Raw genomic sequence first — 20,474 nt, forward strand, 5'->3', positions numbered from 1 at the left:
AAGGCAAGAGATGCTTTTTTTTGTATCCTGGCTGAATAAAGAACAGACAGCCAATAAGACTAAATGAGAAATAAGGCTTACATTTCAACAGTGCAATTCAGAGACTTCAAATGATTGATTAGATTCATGCTCTTTAAGTATCTAATTCTAGTTCCTTTAATCAGGCGTACTTTATGCAATACCTACTTCAACAAATCAAAACGCCTATCCTAATCTTCTTAAAGTAAGTCATAAGCTTCAAAGGCAACCTATGGTGAAGCATTTATCTTCTCTTTTTGAGTATACAGGAGCATTATAAGGGAACATTAAAATCACTAAGTAGCAAAATGAATTAATAGAGATGGGATGTATGTTTCACTACTTCCTCAGAAATGTGAAGATGGAAGTTCCAGTGCATTAGGCTCTCACGTCTTTTGTCAACCTGATGAGTGATCAATAGAAAATTATCATCTTTATAAAGATAAAAAAATTGATCCTTGATCTTGACTTCAAATTGAACAATAATAGAAAGAATAGGTCTGAGAACACCTTTAACAAAAATAAAAAGTGGAAGATACTAAGTCTGTATCTACTTAACAAGCTTTAATGTTTGCAAGAAGCTTTACAACCAACCTCACAAAAGAAGGATTAGAAATCTACTCAGTGAGCTTTCTTACAGTATTTTAAATCATATTGTGATGAAGACACATGACAGAAGAGAGATGTTTGATTATTATTTTCAAAATAAAATGTTCTTTAAATGATGGCAGCCTTGTGATATTGAAGATGTATTAATATAAATACAACCTTAAGAGTACCTAAGTGGTCATAGAAGAAATAAAGGAGGACGAGCATTGAGCAGCACATCACTACAAACACACAGATCATTATGGGAGTCACATCCACTGTCTCATCATCGTGTTTCTCTGCTCCATCATCACGCTTGTGCTTCATGTACCTCCTGAAAGAGTAACATGGCTACCATCAGTTCATTCCTTCTGCAACAAGATACACAAGGAGACTGAATCTTCAGGGAAAAACACAAGGGGTTGAAAACATGTCACAACACCAAGGCCTGCTTTGATTCCCACTCAAGTCAGTGGAACACCGCATCTTCCATGGATGCATGAACATCAGCTATAACACAATGCATAAACCAGTAACTGCTGCATTAACTTATCTAGAGCACTATTTCATTTACTAAAAACTCAACTGAATCCTGAAAACTAGAATAATTTGCTGACACAGAATAATTTGCTGGCTTCAGAAGAAATTCCTAAATCAGGTTGTGTATACAAAATAAATGCTAGAAGTAAGTGTGGCACAATGACCTCCTTCTCCCAACCCCAGTTGCTGGCAAAAAGTAATCATAAAATTTCATTGAAAAATTGATAACAAACACAGTGTATGTTAGCCATCCAATCAATTTGGTTCGCCCTATACCAGTAAAAGCAAATTTTGTTATTTTTTTTACGAAGTATTTTTGTGGTGAATTTTTGCAAAAGCCCAAACAGGAAGCCTATTTCTTAATAATTTTCCTTCTGAGCTTTTCAAATGTTTTGTCTTTTGACATGGCAAAATACTAAAATGCTCTACATGCTATTTATACTCTAATGATTTCCTACAGTGACCAAACCAATGCAAGGCTCAGGGCCTTTCAAACATCACATCAGCATTTTTCCGTTCTGGCTACAGTCTCCTAACCTCACTAGCAGAGCTGCCAGGTGATCCTTACATAAACACCATCTACTTTTTTTTCTGTGAAAAATACAGGAAAACTGCTATACTCCATTCAATTACTCACTTTTTCACATCTCTGCTTCCTGCCCAGTAGCCTCCAATTGCAACAGTCCCCACAGCCATGACAAAAATAATCACCATGTTGTAGTCCAGCACAGGCTCATTTGGTGCGTACATTGCTCCTTTCACTGAGCTGCCAAAACTCTGTGGAGGTAAATTAAAGTTATGAAGGACATCCAAAAAGCCACCTTAGCAAAGGTTCACTTATTTAATTTTCACTAAGCAACCTCAGAATCAGGCTTTATTATAAACACTTAAGAGCCATCTACTGGTTCTTCTATTAGTAACATTAATTCCCAGCACCAGGCTGTATTTTGATTTTATTCCAAAGATGAGATATAACCTCCCAAGAGATTTGATTTTCTTTTCCCAAAACACAATAACGCAATCTTCATGAGTACACTCTACATATTCAAAGCTCTTAAGGTGGACTTAATACTGTTGAGCAGTGACTCATTTACATGTGATAATATAAATGAGAGCTTTAGTATCAAGTTTACCTTGCCAATATCTAACATATCAGTATAGCTAAGCAGAGCCACAGGAATATCAATCTCTTCATACTGACTCCTATTACCTCCAGGAGGAACCTGAAAGACAGTTCAGACCACGTAAGAATATATTTATTTCTGCAAATACTTCTACTCCTTCGAAAGGGTTAAAGGTGCAAGTTCTGTTCCTGCTAATTTGAAAAATATCCTAGAAGGGAACTTAATGACAGCAAACACACAGAAGTCAAAATACATGCCTGTTCCCAGTAAAACAAAAGTAATGTAAGACTGTAACAGTAAAATGCAGCAACCAAATTTCAAGCAGTATCTTTTGCTTATTAGGGTCACAGTTTTATGACTGATGTGTGCCTCTAGTATTTACCAGGACTCAAACCTACTGATTTTATTTTCAAAACTACAAATTTTACAAAATACATGCCATTGATGCTCCAGCTGAATCTAGAGCACTAGATTCAGTGTGGTAGTATGATGGAGTCACAAACCAACCTCATCCTTTGACTCTAGTATTTCATTTGGAATAAGGGTAATTCTGAGCCCTTAACTTGAGTGTCACATGAGCTCTGTGCAGACTCTCCCTACTTAAATGAGTGCCTCTTGTTTCATTCATTCTTCCTTCGGATCCACACATAACCATGCAATGTATGTACATGCAGGAACACACACGCACTCTTTTAAAGAGGAGCATCAAATACTAGCAATGTGCACCGAAGCGTCTCCATTTTTGAGACAAAACTTCAGGAGGAAACACTCCGGAATGAGTGTTCCTCCCCTTTTCCTGGTCAATAAGACAAATGGGTCACAAGGAGTGAAAGTGGGCAAAACAAACCAAACAGTTTCTTAACATATGAACAAAACCCCAGGGTAGAACAGGATAAAAAAGCCCCTCAAAATACAGCAAATTCCTGGAGAGGGAAGAGACACGAGGGCTCGGAGCAGCCGGGGCCGCCCCCGCAGGCTGCCCGGACCGGCGAGGAGGGAAGGGAGGCACTGAGGCAAGGGGAAGGAAAGGGAAAAAAGAACAAGAAAAAAACCCCAACAGAACGTTTTCCCAGCTAGCTGGAACACACAGGAAACCCAGAAAAGCAGCCGTGCCCAGACCCCCCGAGCCCTTGGGCCCCCGTTGAACCACCCTGCACTCGGCCCGTGGCTCCGGCCCTGGGTGCAGCCTAAAGGCACAGCGTCCTCGGGCACTGAGAGGGGGGGCAAGGAATAAAGCGGCTTCATAACGTCACCCCGGCACTCAAAGACAAGACAGTATCTGGCATCAGAGGAGTATCAGCAGCACAGAAAGATAAAAAGCAACTTACCAGTCTCTCTCTACTAACAATCAGCAGCCCACGAGCCCCATTTATCTGAGCAAGCCTCACTTTCTCATAGAAGGTGCAATTTCCTCGCATCACCATGGGGATTTGATTATTAAATCCTCCATCAGGTACGTCAGAAGGAGAACACAAAACAGATGCTGTCTGATCCTGCAGTTGCAAGAGTGACTGAAAAAAAGAAATTAGTTAAATACATATATATAACATAAAATGATAGAAGAAGTCAAGAGCAGAAGCCAGAGTCTCAAAAGAGTGATTTAAAACTTTCCAGTACTGGAGTGGTAGAGTATTCTCAGAGCAACACGAAAGCTGAAACAGTGATGCCTTCTCTATTATGTAGGGTCCTGCCTTGCTTCACCTTATTGTACAGAATTCTGCTGGTAATAAAATTTGGGATACAACCTCCACTTGCATTTATTTTCTTCAACATCATTGCTGTTTTGATGCACACAGCCAGGATGTGGAAGGAGTACAGCAAAGTTTTATCTTTTTTGGGGTGGCAGAGTGGCAGGCTGGGATGATGGAGGGTATGAACAACTAGAAACCAAAACACAGGCTGGGGAAAAGTACAAAAGCATAGGCAATAAACTTCCATGTTGAAACCTACTGTGTCAAGTGAGCTGAGATTCTGCATCCCAAGTACTTGAATACTGGATTCTAAGCTACTTCTCTCACCACTTGCGATCCAGAGATGTTGCAAGCCCAAATTCCTTAGTTTTGGCTCTCCTCAGACCCAAAGACATCTAATCTGGTGTGTTTCAACAGGAACATCCCAAAGACACTTCAAGGTCTTAGAAATAACACTGGCACGAATTGTTCCTTGCAATATCTAAACAACCACCAGTATCTTTGCCCAGTTCTATTTGCAAGTTACCTGAAAACTGCAATTATCTACCAAACAACCAAGCTGTGCTAAGAGAAGCAAGTCTCAGCCCCTGCTGAGGTGAGCTGTTAGGTTTGAGAAGAGTCAAAGTAAAGTTTTAACCTGAAAAAATGACACACGGAACAGTTTGTATTAGAAATCCACAGGTACACGATATACCATACCTGTGTAACAGACTCTACTGTTTTAGGAGGGAAAGGGAAGTGTCAGGCTGTCAGTAGCTTCAACCTTATTCAAAAAACTGCTGTCTCCAACCTGACCTCTAGTGACAGTGAAATGCTCCCACCCACGCTTCCTGGTTGTCCAGGTTTCAGGTAAGCTTATCCCTCTATCAGAGCACAACACAAATGCAGAGCGAGCTCAGAGTGCTGTACTGCATCCCTCAGTTAATGAACCGTACTGCTGGAGTGCTGAAGGAGGAGGAGCGAGAATGTGAAAGAAGGGAAAAGCAGGAAAGAACCAAGGAAGGAGACAGGGATAGGCAAGGGATACAGCATACACTACCCAAGTGTCTGTGCAAGCTATTCCAGACTATATTGGCTCCTGCAGAACTGAGATATGACTCTAGTGAATTTTTATGAGACTGATTTAAACAAGATGTCTACAGTACAGTCCCCAACTCTCATAAATACTGCAGTCAGTCATGCATGTGCTGATTCACATTACACAGTCAGGGCAAGTGCAAGAGTTTATCAGCTGAGTCTATACAAGGCAGAGGCAACTATTGATGAATCTAGGGACTAATCTACAGCTGTGATAAACCCACCAGAAGTAACTGAGACTTGCCCATACATTGGTAAGGAACTCTGTTAATTCTGTGGGGCACTCAACTGGCTGAATAAAATAAACCAAGTATCAGTCAACTACATCTTCCCCTATTAGTAGCTCATTCAAAGTGCATTTGCTGATTTCATCATTCAGTGACAGTAACTTTTTCTCACAGAAAAGAGTGGAGAGTTTACTCAATTTTCAGCTCATACACCTTTAGATAACGCAGCAAAAGCTTGACACAGTTTATGACTACTTAATCTTACACATGACACTGAGAAAACACTAAAGGCCACAGTTCAGCATATTAAGAAAAGCCATGTGGTATCTTCTTGTATTGTGCTGATGTACAAAAACTCCTTTGCAAGCCCAGGTATGTGCCATTTTAATTTCATTGATCACATCACTGAAAAGGAAGATTTTTGTTTTGAACCAGCAACAGTCATTACCTCTGCACAATGTCTGAAAATTAATATTGCCATCCTAGCACTGCCTAGAGTGATCTTAACAGATAAAATATTTTCTAAGCAGAGCAAACAAAGCAGTTGCTTCAAATTCTACTAATCTAAGTAAGAAATTAGAAGTTTCCTTGTAACAAAGGCATTTTTATACATTCTTTTGTCATTGGTTAGCTAGGTACTTACAGCTTTACCCAGATCATGTGGCAAATGGGCCCACTGAGAGTTGAAGAGAATACAGTAGTCTTTTCCTTTGCTGCTCCCCTTCTCTGAAAGGACATGTACCATCCCATACTCACAGTAAACCTGAAAATGTAACAAACATTTCACAAGAATTTTAGGTTACATAAAATATCAGAAGTGATGAGAGTAACTTGCTGTTGACTGGCCTGCTTTGTATTTTTAAAGAAAAACAAGAGAGTCTACAAAGTTTCTATATCTGTGCAGGGAGTACAGTGGAATTTGTTATTATTTCCATCATGCTTCAAAGAAAGACTTCAGATACATTAGGCAGATTCCCTCCTACACCACAACTGGTAAAAGAATCAAATGAAACCACACTGGATGTGTTTAAAGAAAAGAAAAAAAACCCAAAAAAACCAAAAAGTAAACCTCAAACAACACAGACTAGACTGGTGTACATATGTATATAACCAGAGCAAGGGAAAGAAGCTGGACTAATGCAGAACTATGCAGATATGAGACTTTGAGTACTTGTTCAGCTCTGGGGCTCCCAACATCAGGAGCACGGGGAGCTGCTGGAGCCACTCCAGGGGAGGCCACAGAGATGCTCTGAGAGCTGGAGCCCCTCTGCTCTGGAGCCAGGCTGGGAGAGCTGGGGGTGCTCACCTGGAGAGGAGAAGGCTCCAGGGAGAGCTCCGAGCCCCTTGCAGGGCCTAAAGGGGCTCCAGGAGAGCTGCAGAGGGACTGGGGACAAGGCATGGAGGGCCAGGAGCCAGGGAATGGCTTCCCAGTGCCAGAGGGCAGGGCCGGATGGGAGATTGGGAAGGAATTCTTCTTGGTTGTGAGGGTGGTGAGGCCCTGGCACAGGTTGACCAGAGCAGTGGACTGCCCCTGGATGCCTGGAAGTGTTCAAGGCCAGGCTGGATGGGGCTTTGAACAGCCTGGCCTAGCCCACCCCATGTCATGGGCTGGAACTAAATGATCTCTAAGGTCCCTTCCCAGTCAAATCATTCCATGATTCTGTGAATAAGACACCAACTCCTGAAAGTACAGCCTGAAATAACGATCAAATCTAGATTCACATCACTCCAAAACTCAACCCTGGATACCTTTGCTGAAGATGTGGCAAGACCCCACAGCAGCAGCAGCTCTTCTTCTGTCCTAGGTAGCGCATGTTGACTCCCAAGTCTACCTACTGCATTTACTCATCACTGCTTCAATGACCAGTCATTACTGTTGTCAAAACTCCAACATCTGCAGCAATATACATAGTGAAGATTACAAATCTAAGATTTATAATTAAAGGCCTGTCCTGGGTCTGGCTGGGATGGAGTTAATTTTCTTCATTGCAGCTGGTATGGTGCAGTGTTTTAGATTTGTGCCCAAAACAATGCTGACAACAAACTAATGTTTTAGCTACTGCTGAACAGTGTGCAGAGTGTCAAGGCCTTCTCTGTTTCTCACTCTGCTCACCCAGTGAATAGATGCTCAGGAGGTTGGAAGGGGTCACAACCAGGCAGATGATTAACAGAGATATTCCATACCCACAGAATGTCATGTTCATTTTTATAAGGAGATTAGCTATTGTTTGCATCATGTACATGTTAGAATTCTCCTGAAGAACTCCTGGAAACTGAGATAACAGAACCCAGATCCTGCAGTAACATGGAGAAAGAGAACAAGGACTACAGCAAAAATAAACATAGTAACATGCAGTAACATGTAGCAAATCTACCAGTTTTAGACATGTCAGTTGTGGTACACAGTATGTAACCTGCTTGTTCAGTGAACTGCTCACACTACATCTAACTGCAAGATGCGCTGATTTTAACACAAATATTTTCAGCTTCTCATCCCTGCAAAAAAACCACACAGCAAACACAGTAATTTCCTTGTTATTTTGGTTATGTCAGATTGTACCAGGCCATTTCTCAGCAAAACTGAAAGATCTGGGGGCTCGCATAGGGTGACTGTCATCACAAGTAGGTACTTGTGCTTCCTTATGCTTCCTTAACACAGACATTTTCACAAATCTTATTCTTCATGATGAGCTCTGTTCTTTTAAATGTCTACTCCTTCCCTTCCCTGCATACAGTGACACAATTTTGTGAGTACTAGGTATATTCCTCATCTTCCACCCAAAAAGCTGAACCAAAATCACCTACAAGACTATATATATACGTATGGATGTATGCATGTACATAACCTGCAAAATAAAGTACAGTTGTCTGCTTGTATCCCAAGTCCTAGTAGATGTTTAACCAGGGAACCAGGAAGTAGGAAGACAAACTAACAGTGGAAGCACGTGCAACTTCCCTACCACTAGTGGTGGTTTTCTTTAATTAGTGGTGACTTCATTCTCATATTAACTGAGACAAAATAATTGTAAATCCTGCCTGATCTTGGAAATGGTTGAAGAAACACAATGGGGTCTGTTCTTACTGTTCTAAGGACTCTGAAATAAATCCTCCTGGCCATTTCTAAGTGGCAATGCTCGCAATGCTTCTCTCTCTGACAAGAGGCTCTTGTCCTCGCTGAACGAGAAGGCACACAGAGCATCGCTTTAACAACGAGCCATCAAGTTCTGCAGGACACTTCTGTGCTCCTCAGGGCAGCAACACTGGGATTGCAGGCTGTGTCCTGGGAGGACTGTCAGGCACCATCTCCACTCATTGAAAAAGTCTAAGTTAAGAAGTCTTTCCTTTATACAAAATACTGAACATCAGCACCTCAGTGCAAAGTCTGCTCCATATGCATTCTGTGACCATCTGGTCAGGTTTGAACCTCAACACATTAAGAATTCAATTTCAGATTATGATCTGACCAGCTGCTGCAAAAAGATTTTAATGCTTCAGATAAAAATACATTAAGATTAAAAAAAAAAGGCTAAGAAAGCAGGCCAAAACCTAACTTTTTAAATGTAATTCAATTATATGAATCCAGATCAATGCTTCTTTTTGAAAGAGAGTCTTGCTGATCTTCAGTTGCTGCTTTGGAGCCTCACAGTGCTCTTACAGAGCAACTTCAATGTTCAAGTAGTGCTGTCTGGTAACAGATTATAAAAGGATGATGCTGAGAGCAAATGCAAAGCATATCTGTATTTTAGCTTCATACAAGCTATTAGATAGGCAGGAAAAAATTGACCACATATTAAATGTAGCTGTCTCAAAATACTATTTCAGCCCAGTGATTTGGAAATCCAGTCCTTAGGAATACAAACATTGTTAATGTAACTGGATTCTACCTATTATCATTTTTGTGTTCCCAGAGCATTTGTTTGCTATTGTAATGGGAAGTTTCTCCATTTTATTGAGGACACTCCCCAATCCTTACTAGCACTTAGCACTTGGAAGTTTGTTTAAAAACGTACATACAATATCCAAAACATGTACAATAATTGATCTGGTTCTCATCTGAACTAGTCACACATTTGGTTTCTGGTGGAACACTGTCATTCATCAGTGACCCCAGGACACAGGACGAGGATAGACCATCAGTTCACAACCAGCAGCAAGTTGAAAAAGACCAAAACCAACCAACCAAAATCCCCTCAAACCAAACAAAGAAGTCCCGCACCCCGCCATGTTTCTACCATCCCCCTTTGTGTCATACTCTTCTCTATCCACACACTCAACTCCTTCCTTTCCATTCCTCCTTCTCTCTTTCTCCTGTCCAGCACTCCAACAGAACGGAAGTCATTGACTGAAGACATGTTTAATTGCTCTATTGCTCTGATTTAGCTTTCCCCAAGGAAATCACTTTGTGCCTACCAGAACTGATGAAACTTTGTTCTGGAGAGAAATACAACGTCATATCCCTAACCACTGCTGCTACTAATTAGGAAGTTGTGACAGACTAATTTGTCAACATCTAGTTTAACATTCATAACCTAAACACACCAATGATTTGATAATTATGCAGTTACACTCTTAAAAATACACCTTACACATCTGTTTCTTCATGCAGCAGCTGAGGAACAAGATGCTAAAGATGACTGGAGTCAGCAACAATGTCATATCTTAACATGCTTGTTCAAAAATCCATTAAAAGAATCCATCACTCTTATTTCTCCCTCTTTATTTCAAACCCTACTACACAGAAGTTACCATGCACCCCTAGGAGACACTCATGGTAAAAATATGTTTTTTGGAACACTTTTAAGAATCACAGAATGGCCTGGGTTGGAAGGGACCTTTAAAGGTCACCTTGTCCAAACCCCTGGCAATGGGCTGGGAAACCTTCAAGTAGACCAAACCCTGTGCAACCTGGCCTGGAACGCTTTCAGGGACGGGGCACCCATCACCTCTCTGGACAACCTGCGCCCATGTTTCACCACTCGCACTGTAAAATTGCTCTTTAACACACACAGTGTGCTCAGAAGCAATGATGGCATTCTGCTGCAAGATGCCAGCAAAGCAGTAAAGAAACATCATTGTAAAAATATATAGGAGGTAGAGATCTTTATATTTCGCTCTTCTGCATATAAATGGTCTTTGTTAACTCATGCAGCAACTTTTTCCCTTTTTTATAACATTAGTGTTAACTAAATCCTCTAGAACCAATGACATTTGTCCTGAAGCATGTTGATACGGGAGGCCACACTGATCAGCTCAGTGCAGATTAAAGCCACTTGAGCACAGTGCAAATTTCCAAGATATCTGTGGAGAAAGGGAGACACTATTGTTCATATGCTGTGAGGAAACAAGAACTCCAACTCCCTGCCATAGTGGACTTGTTAACTCATATCTCAGGCATCCAACCATAGCACCTAAACTACTTTCAACAGAAGCAAGTAATTTAGAAGAGTAACCCGTACTTATTACCTTGAATTTGACTTCCAAGAGTAAGAAGCAACAGAGATGCAAATACAGTCACACACAAAAGCCAAGAACAAAAGAATGTTCCCTGCTTATTGTACATGGTTTGACTGGGCTTAGATAAGCAAACCAAACATGGAGTATCTTAGTTTAGAGTATTACATGTACAACTCTCTCCAAAATCTTCAGGCTGTTTTGCAGGAGCTAACTCCCATAATTGAACAGGTTTATGCATTTGGGAAACAATCAAGCTGTACAGTTAAAAGTTTTACATCTATAAGATATTTGGCACACATTTTTAAAACGAGAGTAAGTACAGGGTGTGTTGCTACATTTCCGTGGAGATAACCATTACTGGAACTCAGGAATAATTTCTAAAAGGCACCCAGGAGACAGTTACACACAATTTTGCTTTCTGAGCTATTTAATGGATGTTCTTCAAAGAAATATTAAGGGAGTAAAAGGTTCCTAATGTGAAGTGCTCAAAACATTTTAGAAGCTATGTGTATTTGTGTGCCAAAAGCCAAATAAAAATTAAGTATGAGAGGAATGAATTAAAGGCAATATGAGCAGGGCTAAAAGCAGAAGAGGGAACACAGAGTTTTAGAAACTGTGGAGAATATAATCTGTGGATAATGTGGATTAACAGACATTTTTACAAAGTTATTATCACTTAGAATCAAAGCATAGTTCTGAAATCTGTTAACAGCCACAAGAAGTTTGTTCTTATCCACTTTGATGCTTCCAGTTTTGCTTTTATTCATGTCAGTAGGTATGAGACAACAAAAGTTCAAAGCAATGCTGCTGATGCACTGGCATGGTGGCAACATTTATGATAATTCTTAAATCCTAGAGACCACTTCATATCCTAGATTAAGCCAGGAGAAAATGTCCTTTCCTGTGCAGATCCTATACAATGTTCCTACAACCCCAAAGGCTCTTTTCCAAGTGTTTGGGTATCGAGTCCAGCCTTTTTCAAACACAGAAAAACAACAGCTGCTGTGACAATAAGGTGTATTATAATACTTGCTTCTTACTGATCCTATGGCTTAAAAAGCACACAATAATGTATAATTAACACAAAAGGAAGTGTTTTCTATAAAGCTGCAAAACTGGAAAAGGTTTTCACACAACAGAAATGTAAAATCTGAGGGCAGAGTTTAACAGGCAAATGAGCTAATCTAATGTTTGTGATATTAGAAGGGCATACTTGTTGGCTCTGAATGTCATCAGGGCCTTCCACAGATTAATGCATAAAAGAGCAGAGTACTCCCCAGTTTTTTTGCTGTGCAAGTTTATTTAGGTGAATTAATGTAGTTCAGAGGCAAGCACTGGGACTTGTAAGTTAAATGATGGAAGAAGGTGGAGATGAAGAATTCAGCTCACCCATATATCAAGAAACTTCACTATGTGTGACTGAGCCAACCTAATGTCTGCCTTGTTTGCTCCTCCCTGCCTCTGGCCCCACACTCACCTGGATGTCCCATACACCTTTTCCACTTTCAGTAGCTCTACTAACTGACCTGGTCACCCAAATCTCAGAGGGATTTCACAGACACTGGGAGCTGTGTTCTTTGAAGAAGGAACGAATGAGCTATCCTACTCTTACAGTAGGTACCATGTGAGAGTTCCCAGGAGCTGGAGTCATTCTTTCCCATTAACTGCACTGATCCATCTGGAGACCAGCAACAGCAGGCAGCAAAGCTGCACACAAATAAAACACTCCTTCAACAAACACTGTGCAGTGCAGAGAGCTACATACTCATATGCAGTAATTCTAGGAGAATAAATTGTCAGCCACAACCTTAATGCAGAATTTCAGACAGTCTTTTCAATTCTTTGGACCCATACCATAGAGTATGAGCCCTGATTTAAAGCACAAACCCATCACTTCAATATATTCTGCTGAAAGCTGCTATAGTGAAGACAAGCTAGATGCAACGCACTCACTGCAGATCACGTTACTATGTTCGTCACTAGCCAAGGGCTCATGTGTATCTGCTGCTGTTACAGGACAACTGAGAGGTAACAATGCCAGGGAAGTTAAATGAAATGTGAGAACTCAAATACCAAAGCAAGATCTGAGTGCAGATTGTACTTGGATCTGTAAGATCTCACCCCTCTTTAAGTGTTCCCAGATGAGGACCCAGATTTGGAAGAGCCATGCATCAGTAGCCAAGCTGATCCTTCTCCCTAAATCAGAACATAGAAGCAAATGTGGACACTACCTCCTCTTGCTCCAGGGAAAACAAACAAACAAAAAATTTCTATTATCCTGTTTCAAGGAGGGAGACAAAGGTATATGCTCATGACCACTAAGGCAAGAGTAAGGCATTGATAATGAGTACAGCTGGTGCACAGCAAAGGCACACAGCAGCTCCTGACAACAGCTGTCAGCTCTGCCCCCCAGAGTAACTCCAGCCATCAGTCATGGGGGTACCACAACACGACAAGTGCAGCAGAGCACTCCTCTCTGCCTCCCACTAAGGAGGGTGTACTACCCAAAATCACCCCAACAAGTGCAAGCACAAGAGATGCGGAAGTAATACACAATACAAGGTATTCAAGCAGATTTTTAAAAAGCCAGCTTGGCTAACAGAAACATATTGGCAGCACAGAGCACATCCATCTTTAACTGCAGCAGCAGGACTGTTTCAGCATCCTGGCCAGTCTGCCCAAGCTTACTCAAGCACATTAACACTTCCACCACACAAATATACCAAACGCTTACAGACAGGAATGTGCTGCAGTGCATGGAGCTGGAGGCAAGACCTCCAAGTACCCACCAGTGGACTATCTCACCTGCTGTCCTTCTGCACTGACATGTGCTCACCTTCTCCAAACTGATGGATCAAACTGACTCTATGCCAGTCTTTGACTTGTTCTTGCATCTTATTAATTTGTGGGGCTTACCAGTCCCCTGTGAAGCATCAGTGGAGATGACAAAATGCACAGGGCATGCAAGGGCATAATGAAGAGACAATGCAGAAAAAGATGATGGATGAAAAAAGGGGATGACGCAGAAATAAAGAACTTAGCTGGCAACCAGACCACTCTGTAACTAAAAATTATTGTCAAGGAATCAGTAAGGAGACAGATGGAGAAGAAGGAAAACTTAGAGCACCACGTTAAGATGTTCCATCAATAATATTCAAGAAGACATAGCTGCAAATTACCTAATAAACAGTCAAGAAGTTTAAATGACATTTCAAAATTTTCAGAACACAAAACACCGAACTTTAAATGCAAAAGCTATGTACCATGCAATGCAATTGCCAGAAATCCACTCTCCCCTGTATCAGGATTACATGCCTAGTTCATCACACCCTTAGAAACGTATCCCACAAAACTAATTAATATTTTAGTAACGACAGTACAAGACTCAAGACAGACTACAGGGTCAGGGTCAGCAGAAATCCCTTCTTTTCTGCTGAATCCTTCCTCATAGGGAGTCTGTCAGTCGAGATAAGCCCAGAGTCGTCCCTGCGGGGATGGGACCCGGGGGCTCGGCTGTGCTCCCCTCCTCGGGGCTGCCTGGCGAGGATGCTGGGCTGGGCCCACGGGGACCCGAGGTTTTAAGAACTACGACGAAAACGCTGTTTACTATGGAAAGAAGAAAAAAGTCCCAAAAAGCCCCAAACCCACAGATATATCAACACTGCCGGGAGGGCAGGGCCGGCAGCCCGATGCGTTCCGCTGCCTTCCTGCGGCCACGGCCCGGCCACGGCCCGCTGCGGGCCCCCCCGGCGGCTGCAGCACCTCCGGGCACCCGGACCGCTCCCGCCCGCGGGAGGCGGCTGCGGGCACGGACTCACCGCACAGCCCGCCCGGGCCCGGCTACACCCGGGGCCGCTCTCCGCCCTCAGCCAGGGCGCCCGCGCAGCCCGGCACAGACACTGACCTGCGGCAGCAGATGCAGGAGCAGCCAGAGGCGGAGCCGGGCCGGCCGCGCCGCCATGCCGGGCCCCGCCGCGCCGCCGCCGCTTTGTTCCGACCTGGGCCGGGCCGGACCCTTCCGTACCGGGTACCCAGAGCCCGCCCCGGACGTCCCGCCCCGCCGCCCCGAGCCGCCAACGGGCTCCGCCGGGGCGCGACGTCACTTCTGGCGGCGCCGAATGAAATGGCGAGCGGCGGCGGCGGCGGCGGCGCGGGGAAGATGGCGGTGAGGAGTGGGGTGGCTTGGGCTCTGTGGCTGCGCGCTGGGCCCCCCGGAGCCGGTTCCGTACCCGCACCCGCGCCCCCGTCCCGCCGCTGCGGGATCCCGCAGGAGTGCTCCGGGGCTGTGTCCCCGCGGAGAGCGCGCTTTAACTGGGCCGTCTGTGCTCTGCCGTAGGATAAGGAGAAGAAGAAGAAGGAGAGCATCTTGGACCTCTCCAAGTACATCGACAAGACCATCCGGGTGAAGTTCCAGGGCGGGCGGGAAGGTGAGCCCGGCGCGTGGCTGCAGCACGAATCTCTTCTGCTTTTCGGCGTTTTCCCTCAGCCGGCGCCTGTCGGCTTTGCCTTCCTGCTCACGCTGCTTCCCTTCAAGGGAAGGCGAGGAGTAGCGGGTGCTGTTACTTACTAGTGGTTGCAGTTACCGGTGTGAAGCTTTTCTCGTTTACTTTTCCATTAATCTCCTGGGTGCACTTTTATCTTTATGGCTCATCTATGCATTTCTTCTTTTATTAGTTGTCTTGAAGGGCCTTATTTTGGCTGGGTTGTTGGTTTTTTTTGTTGTTGTTGTTGTTTTTTTTTTTTTTTTTTGCATTGCAAGGGTGCACTTAAAGCAACAAAGAAACATTTATGGATGTAACAATTAATACAACTGTCGTGCCTTTCATCTCTTGACATGCTAAGCATGCCCGGAGTTCATGGTGCAATATATGCCACCATGCCTTTCCATCTCCGTCCCTTCCCAGCTGGGAAGATACATCCCAATGCGGTTGGTGCCACCCGCCGGCACTTGTTTGTCTGGCTTAACCATGTGCTGCATTATAAACCTCCACTGGGACCTAAAGCTTATGAGAGTTTGGCAGTTACTTGGACTCCTGCACTCCTTACTGATAAGTGTGTTTTTCAAACTGGGAAGTCGCTCTGTGTAATTTCGTGATATATTTAGTGACTAGTCTTGTGGAATCATGTTCTGCATTAGGACGAAGTGCTGGTTTATCTGTAGTGCCTTCCCGTGATGCAGTGCTTAAGCTAAAGAGATGATGTGCCAGGAGGGCAGCTGGAAGATGGTGTTTCTGAGGAAAAAACTTAAAATATGGTCTTGCTTAATTTTTAACCATAACATTTCATTTAGGATATGTATTCTGTTTTGGGGTTGCTTTTTTTTTTTTTCTTTGCATGACTTGTACTGATTTGTTATGCAGAAAGATTATTAAAATGCCCTTGAAATTGGCTGAAAGCAGAAATGTCAGTGTCTTGAAGAACATTTTGAAGAATTGATTGAAAAGTCTGTAAGTTTTAATTAGCACAATGTAGACCAGCTTTTGTGTACTTGCCGTTGAGAAAGAGGACACTCTTTAGTATCTCTGGTCTCATTTGCTTGGTCTTGCCTGAAGGAGGGAACAGCGCTGGAGAACGGAATGTACCTTTCATGCAGTCTTATGTTGCTGTATACCTTGTTTTGGTCCTAATCATTGTTTTCTGTGTGGTCTTCAACAGCAAGTGGTGTCTTGAAAGGATTTGACCCTCTTCTGAACCTTGTGCTGGATGGTACCATTGAGTATATGCGAGGTAAGTAACATACAGCCTTTGGAAAGCTTCCCCTCCCTGAGTGGTTTTCTTAACAGAAATCTTACAGCTCTGTGAGTGAACAAGCAGAAACTGCAGATTAACATCACCCAAACTGCAGTATGCTTGGGATAACTATGTTGTAAAGAAAGAGATGGGGTGGCAGGTCTATGGGACCTGACAAGGTGCATCCGAGCGTCGTGAGAGAATTGGCTGATGTAGTTCCCAAGCTACTCTAAAACATTTAAAAAGCGATGGCAGTCAGATGATGGTAAAGAGGGAAACATTGAACCCATTTTTCCAAAGGATAGAAAGGAGCCTGGGAACTACTGTCCTGTCAGCCTCACCTCTTGTGCTTGGGAGGATCATGGAACAGATCTTCCTTGGAGCTCTGCTAAGGGATATGGAAGACAGGGAGGTGAATTGAGACATCCACCATAGCTTTACCAAGGGAAAATCCTGTCTGACCAACCCAGTGGCCTTCTATGATGGAGTGACTCCATCAGTGGACAAGGAAAGGGATTACAGATGTCTTTTATCTGTACTTCTGTAAAGCCTTTGATATAGTCCCTCACAACATCCCTCTCTCTGAATTGAAAAGAGATGGATTTGACGGGTGGACTGTTTGGTGAATGTGGAATTGGTTGGATGGTCCACAGGGTAGTAGTCAATGGCTTAATGTCATCATGAACATCAGTGACAAGGGGTGTCCCTCAGGGATCTCTGTGGGGACCAGTACTTTTTAGTGGTCATCAGGGACACAGACAATGGGATCAAGTTCACCTTCAGTCTGCAGGTGACACACCTGAAGGACAGGGCTGTCCAGGGGACCCTGGACAAGTTTTTGAAGTGGGCCCACAGGAACCTCATGAGGTTCAACAAGACCCAAGTACAAGGTCCTACTCCTGGTTTGGAACAATCCCTGGTATAAATGCAGGCTGGGGGATGAACAGATGGAGAGCAGCCCTGCTGCGACTTGGACATGCTGGTGGATGAGAGGCTGGACAATGTGCTTGCAGCTCACAAAGCCAGCTGTATCCTGGGCTGCATGCCTAGCAGGGATGGGGGATTCATCCCAGGGAGGGGATTCTGCTCCTCTGCCTCCCTCAGGTGAGACCCCACCTGCAGAGCTGCCTCCAGTCCTGGGGAACAACATCAGACAGACGTGGAGCTGCTGGAGTGAATCCAGAGGAGGCCATGGAGATGCTTCAAGGGCTGGGGCCCCTCTCCGCTGGAGCCAGGCTGGGAGAGCTGGGGATGTTCACCTGGAGAGGAGAAGGCTCTTATGAGATGTTATTGTGGTCTTTCAGTACTTTAAAGGGACATAAAAGAAAATGACGGGATGAATGCTTCAGCAGGCCCTGTTGTGGCAGGGCAAGTGGTAATGGGTTTAAACTGAAATAGGGTTGATTTAGATATAAGGAAGGGGTTTTTTTTATAATGATCATGATAAAAACACTGGGACAAGTTGCTTGGAGAAGTAGTATGTGCCCCATCCTTGGGAGCATTCAAAGGTGGGACTCCGAGCAACTGGGGCTAATTAAAGATGTCTGTGCTCATTGCTGGGGGGCTGTACTAGATGACCTTTAAAGGTCCTTTCCGATACAAACCATTCTATGATTCTACAGCAGAAGTTAGATTAAGCACATTCCCTGTGATACAACATTGTTGGTAGTCCTTGCTTGAGCTCCTCTCTAGTTATCTTACTGGCCACTCTTGTCTTCTAAAGCTTGAATAAAGCAGTGTGTCTCTTTCTCCTCTCTGAAACAAAATGTATCATTTGATAGGACAGTGTTTTTGGAGAGTATTCCCTTACCTCCTTAAAAGGAAATACCTGAAGCATTGAATTCTCTTTAAAAGGTAGTTTTAAAATGTGGTGTTCATTTTTATTGAATACAGAGCGATCTCATGGAAGATAGCACTGGCTGATTCGTAAGTGTTTGTCTGTCCCGATCCAGCCCTGTTTGGCCTGGTCTGGGAACGGACCGGTGCTCTCTTCCCTAGTGCATTTACAGGTCAGGGTCTTTTTCTGATTGACATTGATCCCCAAGTGTTTGTCTGTAATGACATTTGAAATGGAATCAGGAGCTTTTTTTTTAATCACTTGCATGTATATTACTGGTTAGATGAATGAAAGGGCCTTTGAATTCTTTAATAAACGTGTTCTGCTTTTTGTTGCATACAAAGTTCTGTATTGCTCACTGTCAGGAAGGTCTTGAAAACATCAGATGTCACTGCTGCATCACCTGTATAGTCCATGTGTTCAATAAAACAAAGCAGTTATACCAGGAAAGAACATGCATGTCTGTGCCTTTTGCAGTTGATGGAATTTGGTTTCTTTTTCTTACTTTCCCGTTCTAACCGTGGATCTCTGCTTTTTAGATCCAGATGATCAATTCAAATTAACAGAAGACACACGTCAGCTGGGACTTGTGGTTTGCAGAGGGACTTCTGTGGTTCTGATTTGTCCACAGGATGGAATGGAAGCTATTCCAAACCCTTTCATTCAGCAGCAAGATGGCTAATGCTTTCTTTGGATTGTCCCTGAAAACTTCAGGGCTGCAAGTCATTGGAGAGAACTATCAGTGTATGAGATACATACAATTCCTGGTTTGGGGGGAGGGGGGAGTTTGAATGTGTATTTGATAGTGGGAAAAAAAGTCAACTTTTATTTTTGTGGCTTTCATAAATGATGAGAGGATGAGGAATGTAAGAAGTACGTTCTTGTTTTCCTCCCACCCCCAAATAAGTGTGTAACTACGTTGTTTAGAGCTGACAGGAGAGAACATGTTGTCATGAATTGTCTGAGACAGCCTTGATCTTGTGAGTTTTGAAACAACCCCATAAAATTAGTTAAGAATGCCCTGAGTATTGGTTATATTTTTTTCCATTTTTAAATACATTAAAATGTATTTAATCTGAATTAGTCTAAAGCCTAAGTACAGTAGAACATGTTTTTCTTCCTCTTAGATATCAGCACTCAGCTGGGGAAACATTATGTTGTAGTCTTCTGCTGTTGAGTTCAGTCTCTTTTGTGCAGGAAAATTACTTCCTTGTGTAGTGTCATCACCTTTGCAAGGAATGTAGCCAAGAAGGTCTTTTCTAGCACTTGTTCCAGATCTGGTGGGCTGTAGTCTGTGTATCAGCAGGCTCACACATTTTCTACAGGAGCACTGATCTAACCTGTGGTTGATCTTGGTTGAGTGACTTGAACCTTATGGAGGTATCTATTTGATACTTGGAATTTTAGGGGAAGAATATTTAATATCCTAATGTTTGTTCACTTGTAGGCAGTGTCTGGAAATACTGCATATTTTTATATTGTAGCTATCCACTTGTGATTCTGCTTGTTATAACTTGATTTGTAAGTAAACATTTTTATTTCTTTTATACTGCAGAAAATGCAAGATTTGAGGAGTTTTGAGTGAATAAAGACAAAATAATCTGTTTCTAAATGTCTGGTTTTTAGTCTGTAAAAGTGCACAACAGCTGATATTACAGTTCTCCAGCCGTAAAACTAAATTAACTTAGTTCAGGAGCTGCATAAACACTGCAGGATCAGGAGGGACCAGAGCAGAAGCCATGCTTCAGACAGGGAATCAATGGGAAAGGCCTGAGAGCATCTGGTTCCACTTCTGAAGCGTTTCAAAGACTGCCCGATTGAGGTATGTACCTGCAGCCTGTATGTAACGTGCTTTTGCCACCTGTTTTTCCCTTTATAGAGGACTCTTTATGAGGAGGTGTTAGGGTTTTAGTTTAGTCCTAGGGTTTTTTTTTTTCCTGTTAAAGGAATTTTTTCCCATATGCATGTTGCTAGGGGACAAATGGCTGTACTTAAGAAAGACAAAAGAGCTGCCCATTGGGGGGTGGGGTGGGCTTGGCTACTCTTTGTGTTTCACCTGGGTGTGGGGTCAGTTCGCTCTCTGCGTCGAGAGAGAGAGAGGGAGAGAGAGGGAGAGGGAGAGGGAGAGGGAGAGAGAGAGAGAGGAGTCTGCTTGCTTCGGCTACTTTGCTTTCTGCTGGAAACAACC

General features: G+C 43.2%; 2 protein-coding genes across 5 annotated transcripts in view; one reads left to right on the forward strand and one right to left on the reverse strand.

The window, feature by feature from the left end:
* Positions 1-14,715, reverse strand: part of SPPL2B (signal peptide peptidase like 2B) — a 32,693-nt gene extending 17,978 nt beyond the window's left edge. The window contains exons 1-6 of one of the 2 annotated variants that reach the window (XM_039566372.1): positions 14,624-14,714; positions 5,909-6,028; positions 3,599-3,781; positions 2,280-2,369; positions 1,784-1,923; positions 798-940 (exon numbers count right to left, since the gene is read on the reverse strand). In XM_039566372.1, coding sequence (XP_039422306.1) covers positions 798-940; positions 1,784-1,923; positions 2,280-2,369; positions 3,599-3,781; positions 5,909-6,028; positions 14,624-14,680 — 733 coding nt within the window. In that variant the 5' untranslated portion in view covers positions 14,681-14,714. Of the gene's footprint in view, positions 1-797; positions 941-1,783; positions 1,924-2,279; positions 2,370-3,598; positions 3,782-5,908; positions 6,029-14,623 lie in introns of both variants that reach the window. The other variant, XM_039566373.1, reaches the window with a different exon arrangement.
* Positions 14,716-14,783: 68 nt separating this feature from the next.
* Positions 14,784-19,898, forward strand: LSM7 (LSM7 homolog, U6 small nuclear RNA and mRNA degradation associated). 3 transcript variants are annotated; one of them, XM_039566374.1, is made up of 4 exons: positions 14,784-14,884; positions 15,056-15,146; positions 16,375-16,446; positions 17,554-18,739. In XM_039566374.1, exons 1-4 carry the CDS (start codon positions 14,843-14,845, stop codon positions 17,730-17,732), a joined length of 384 nt encoding a protein of 127 aa, XP_039422308.1. In that variant the 5' UTR covers positions 14,784-14,842; the 3' UTR covers positions 17,733-18,739. The 3 variants fall into 3 exon arrangements, with proteins under 3 accessions (XP_039422308.1, XP_039422309.1, XP_039422310.1); XM_039566375.1 differs by having other exon boundaries at positions 17,572-18,739; XM_039566376.1 differs by lacking the exon at positions 17,554-18,739 and adding an exon at positions 18,826-19,898 and having other exon boundaries at positions 14,785-14,884.
* The last annotated feature ends 576 nt before the right edge of the window (positions 19,899-20,474 follow it).

This window comes from Corvus cornix, chromosome 28 (assembly GCF_000738735.6).
Source record: "Corvus cornix cornix isolate S_Up_H32 chromosome 28, ASM73873v5, whole genome shotgun sequence".
Lineage (NCBI taxonomy): Eukaryota > Metazoa > Chordata > Aves > Passeriformes > Corvidae > Corvus > Corvus cornix.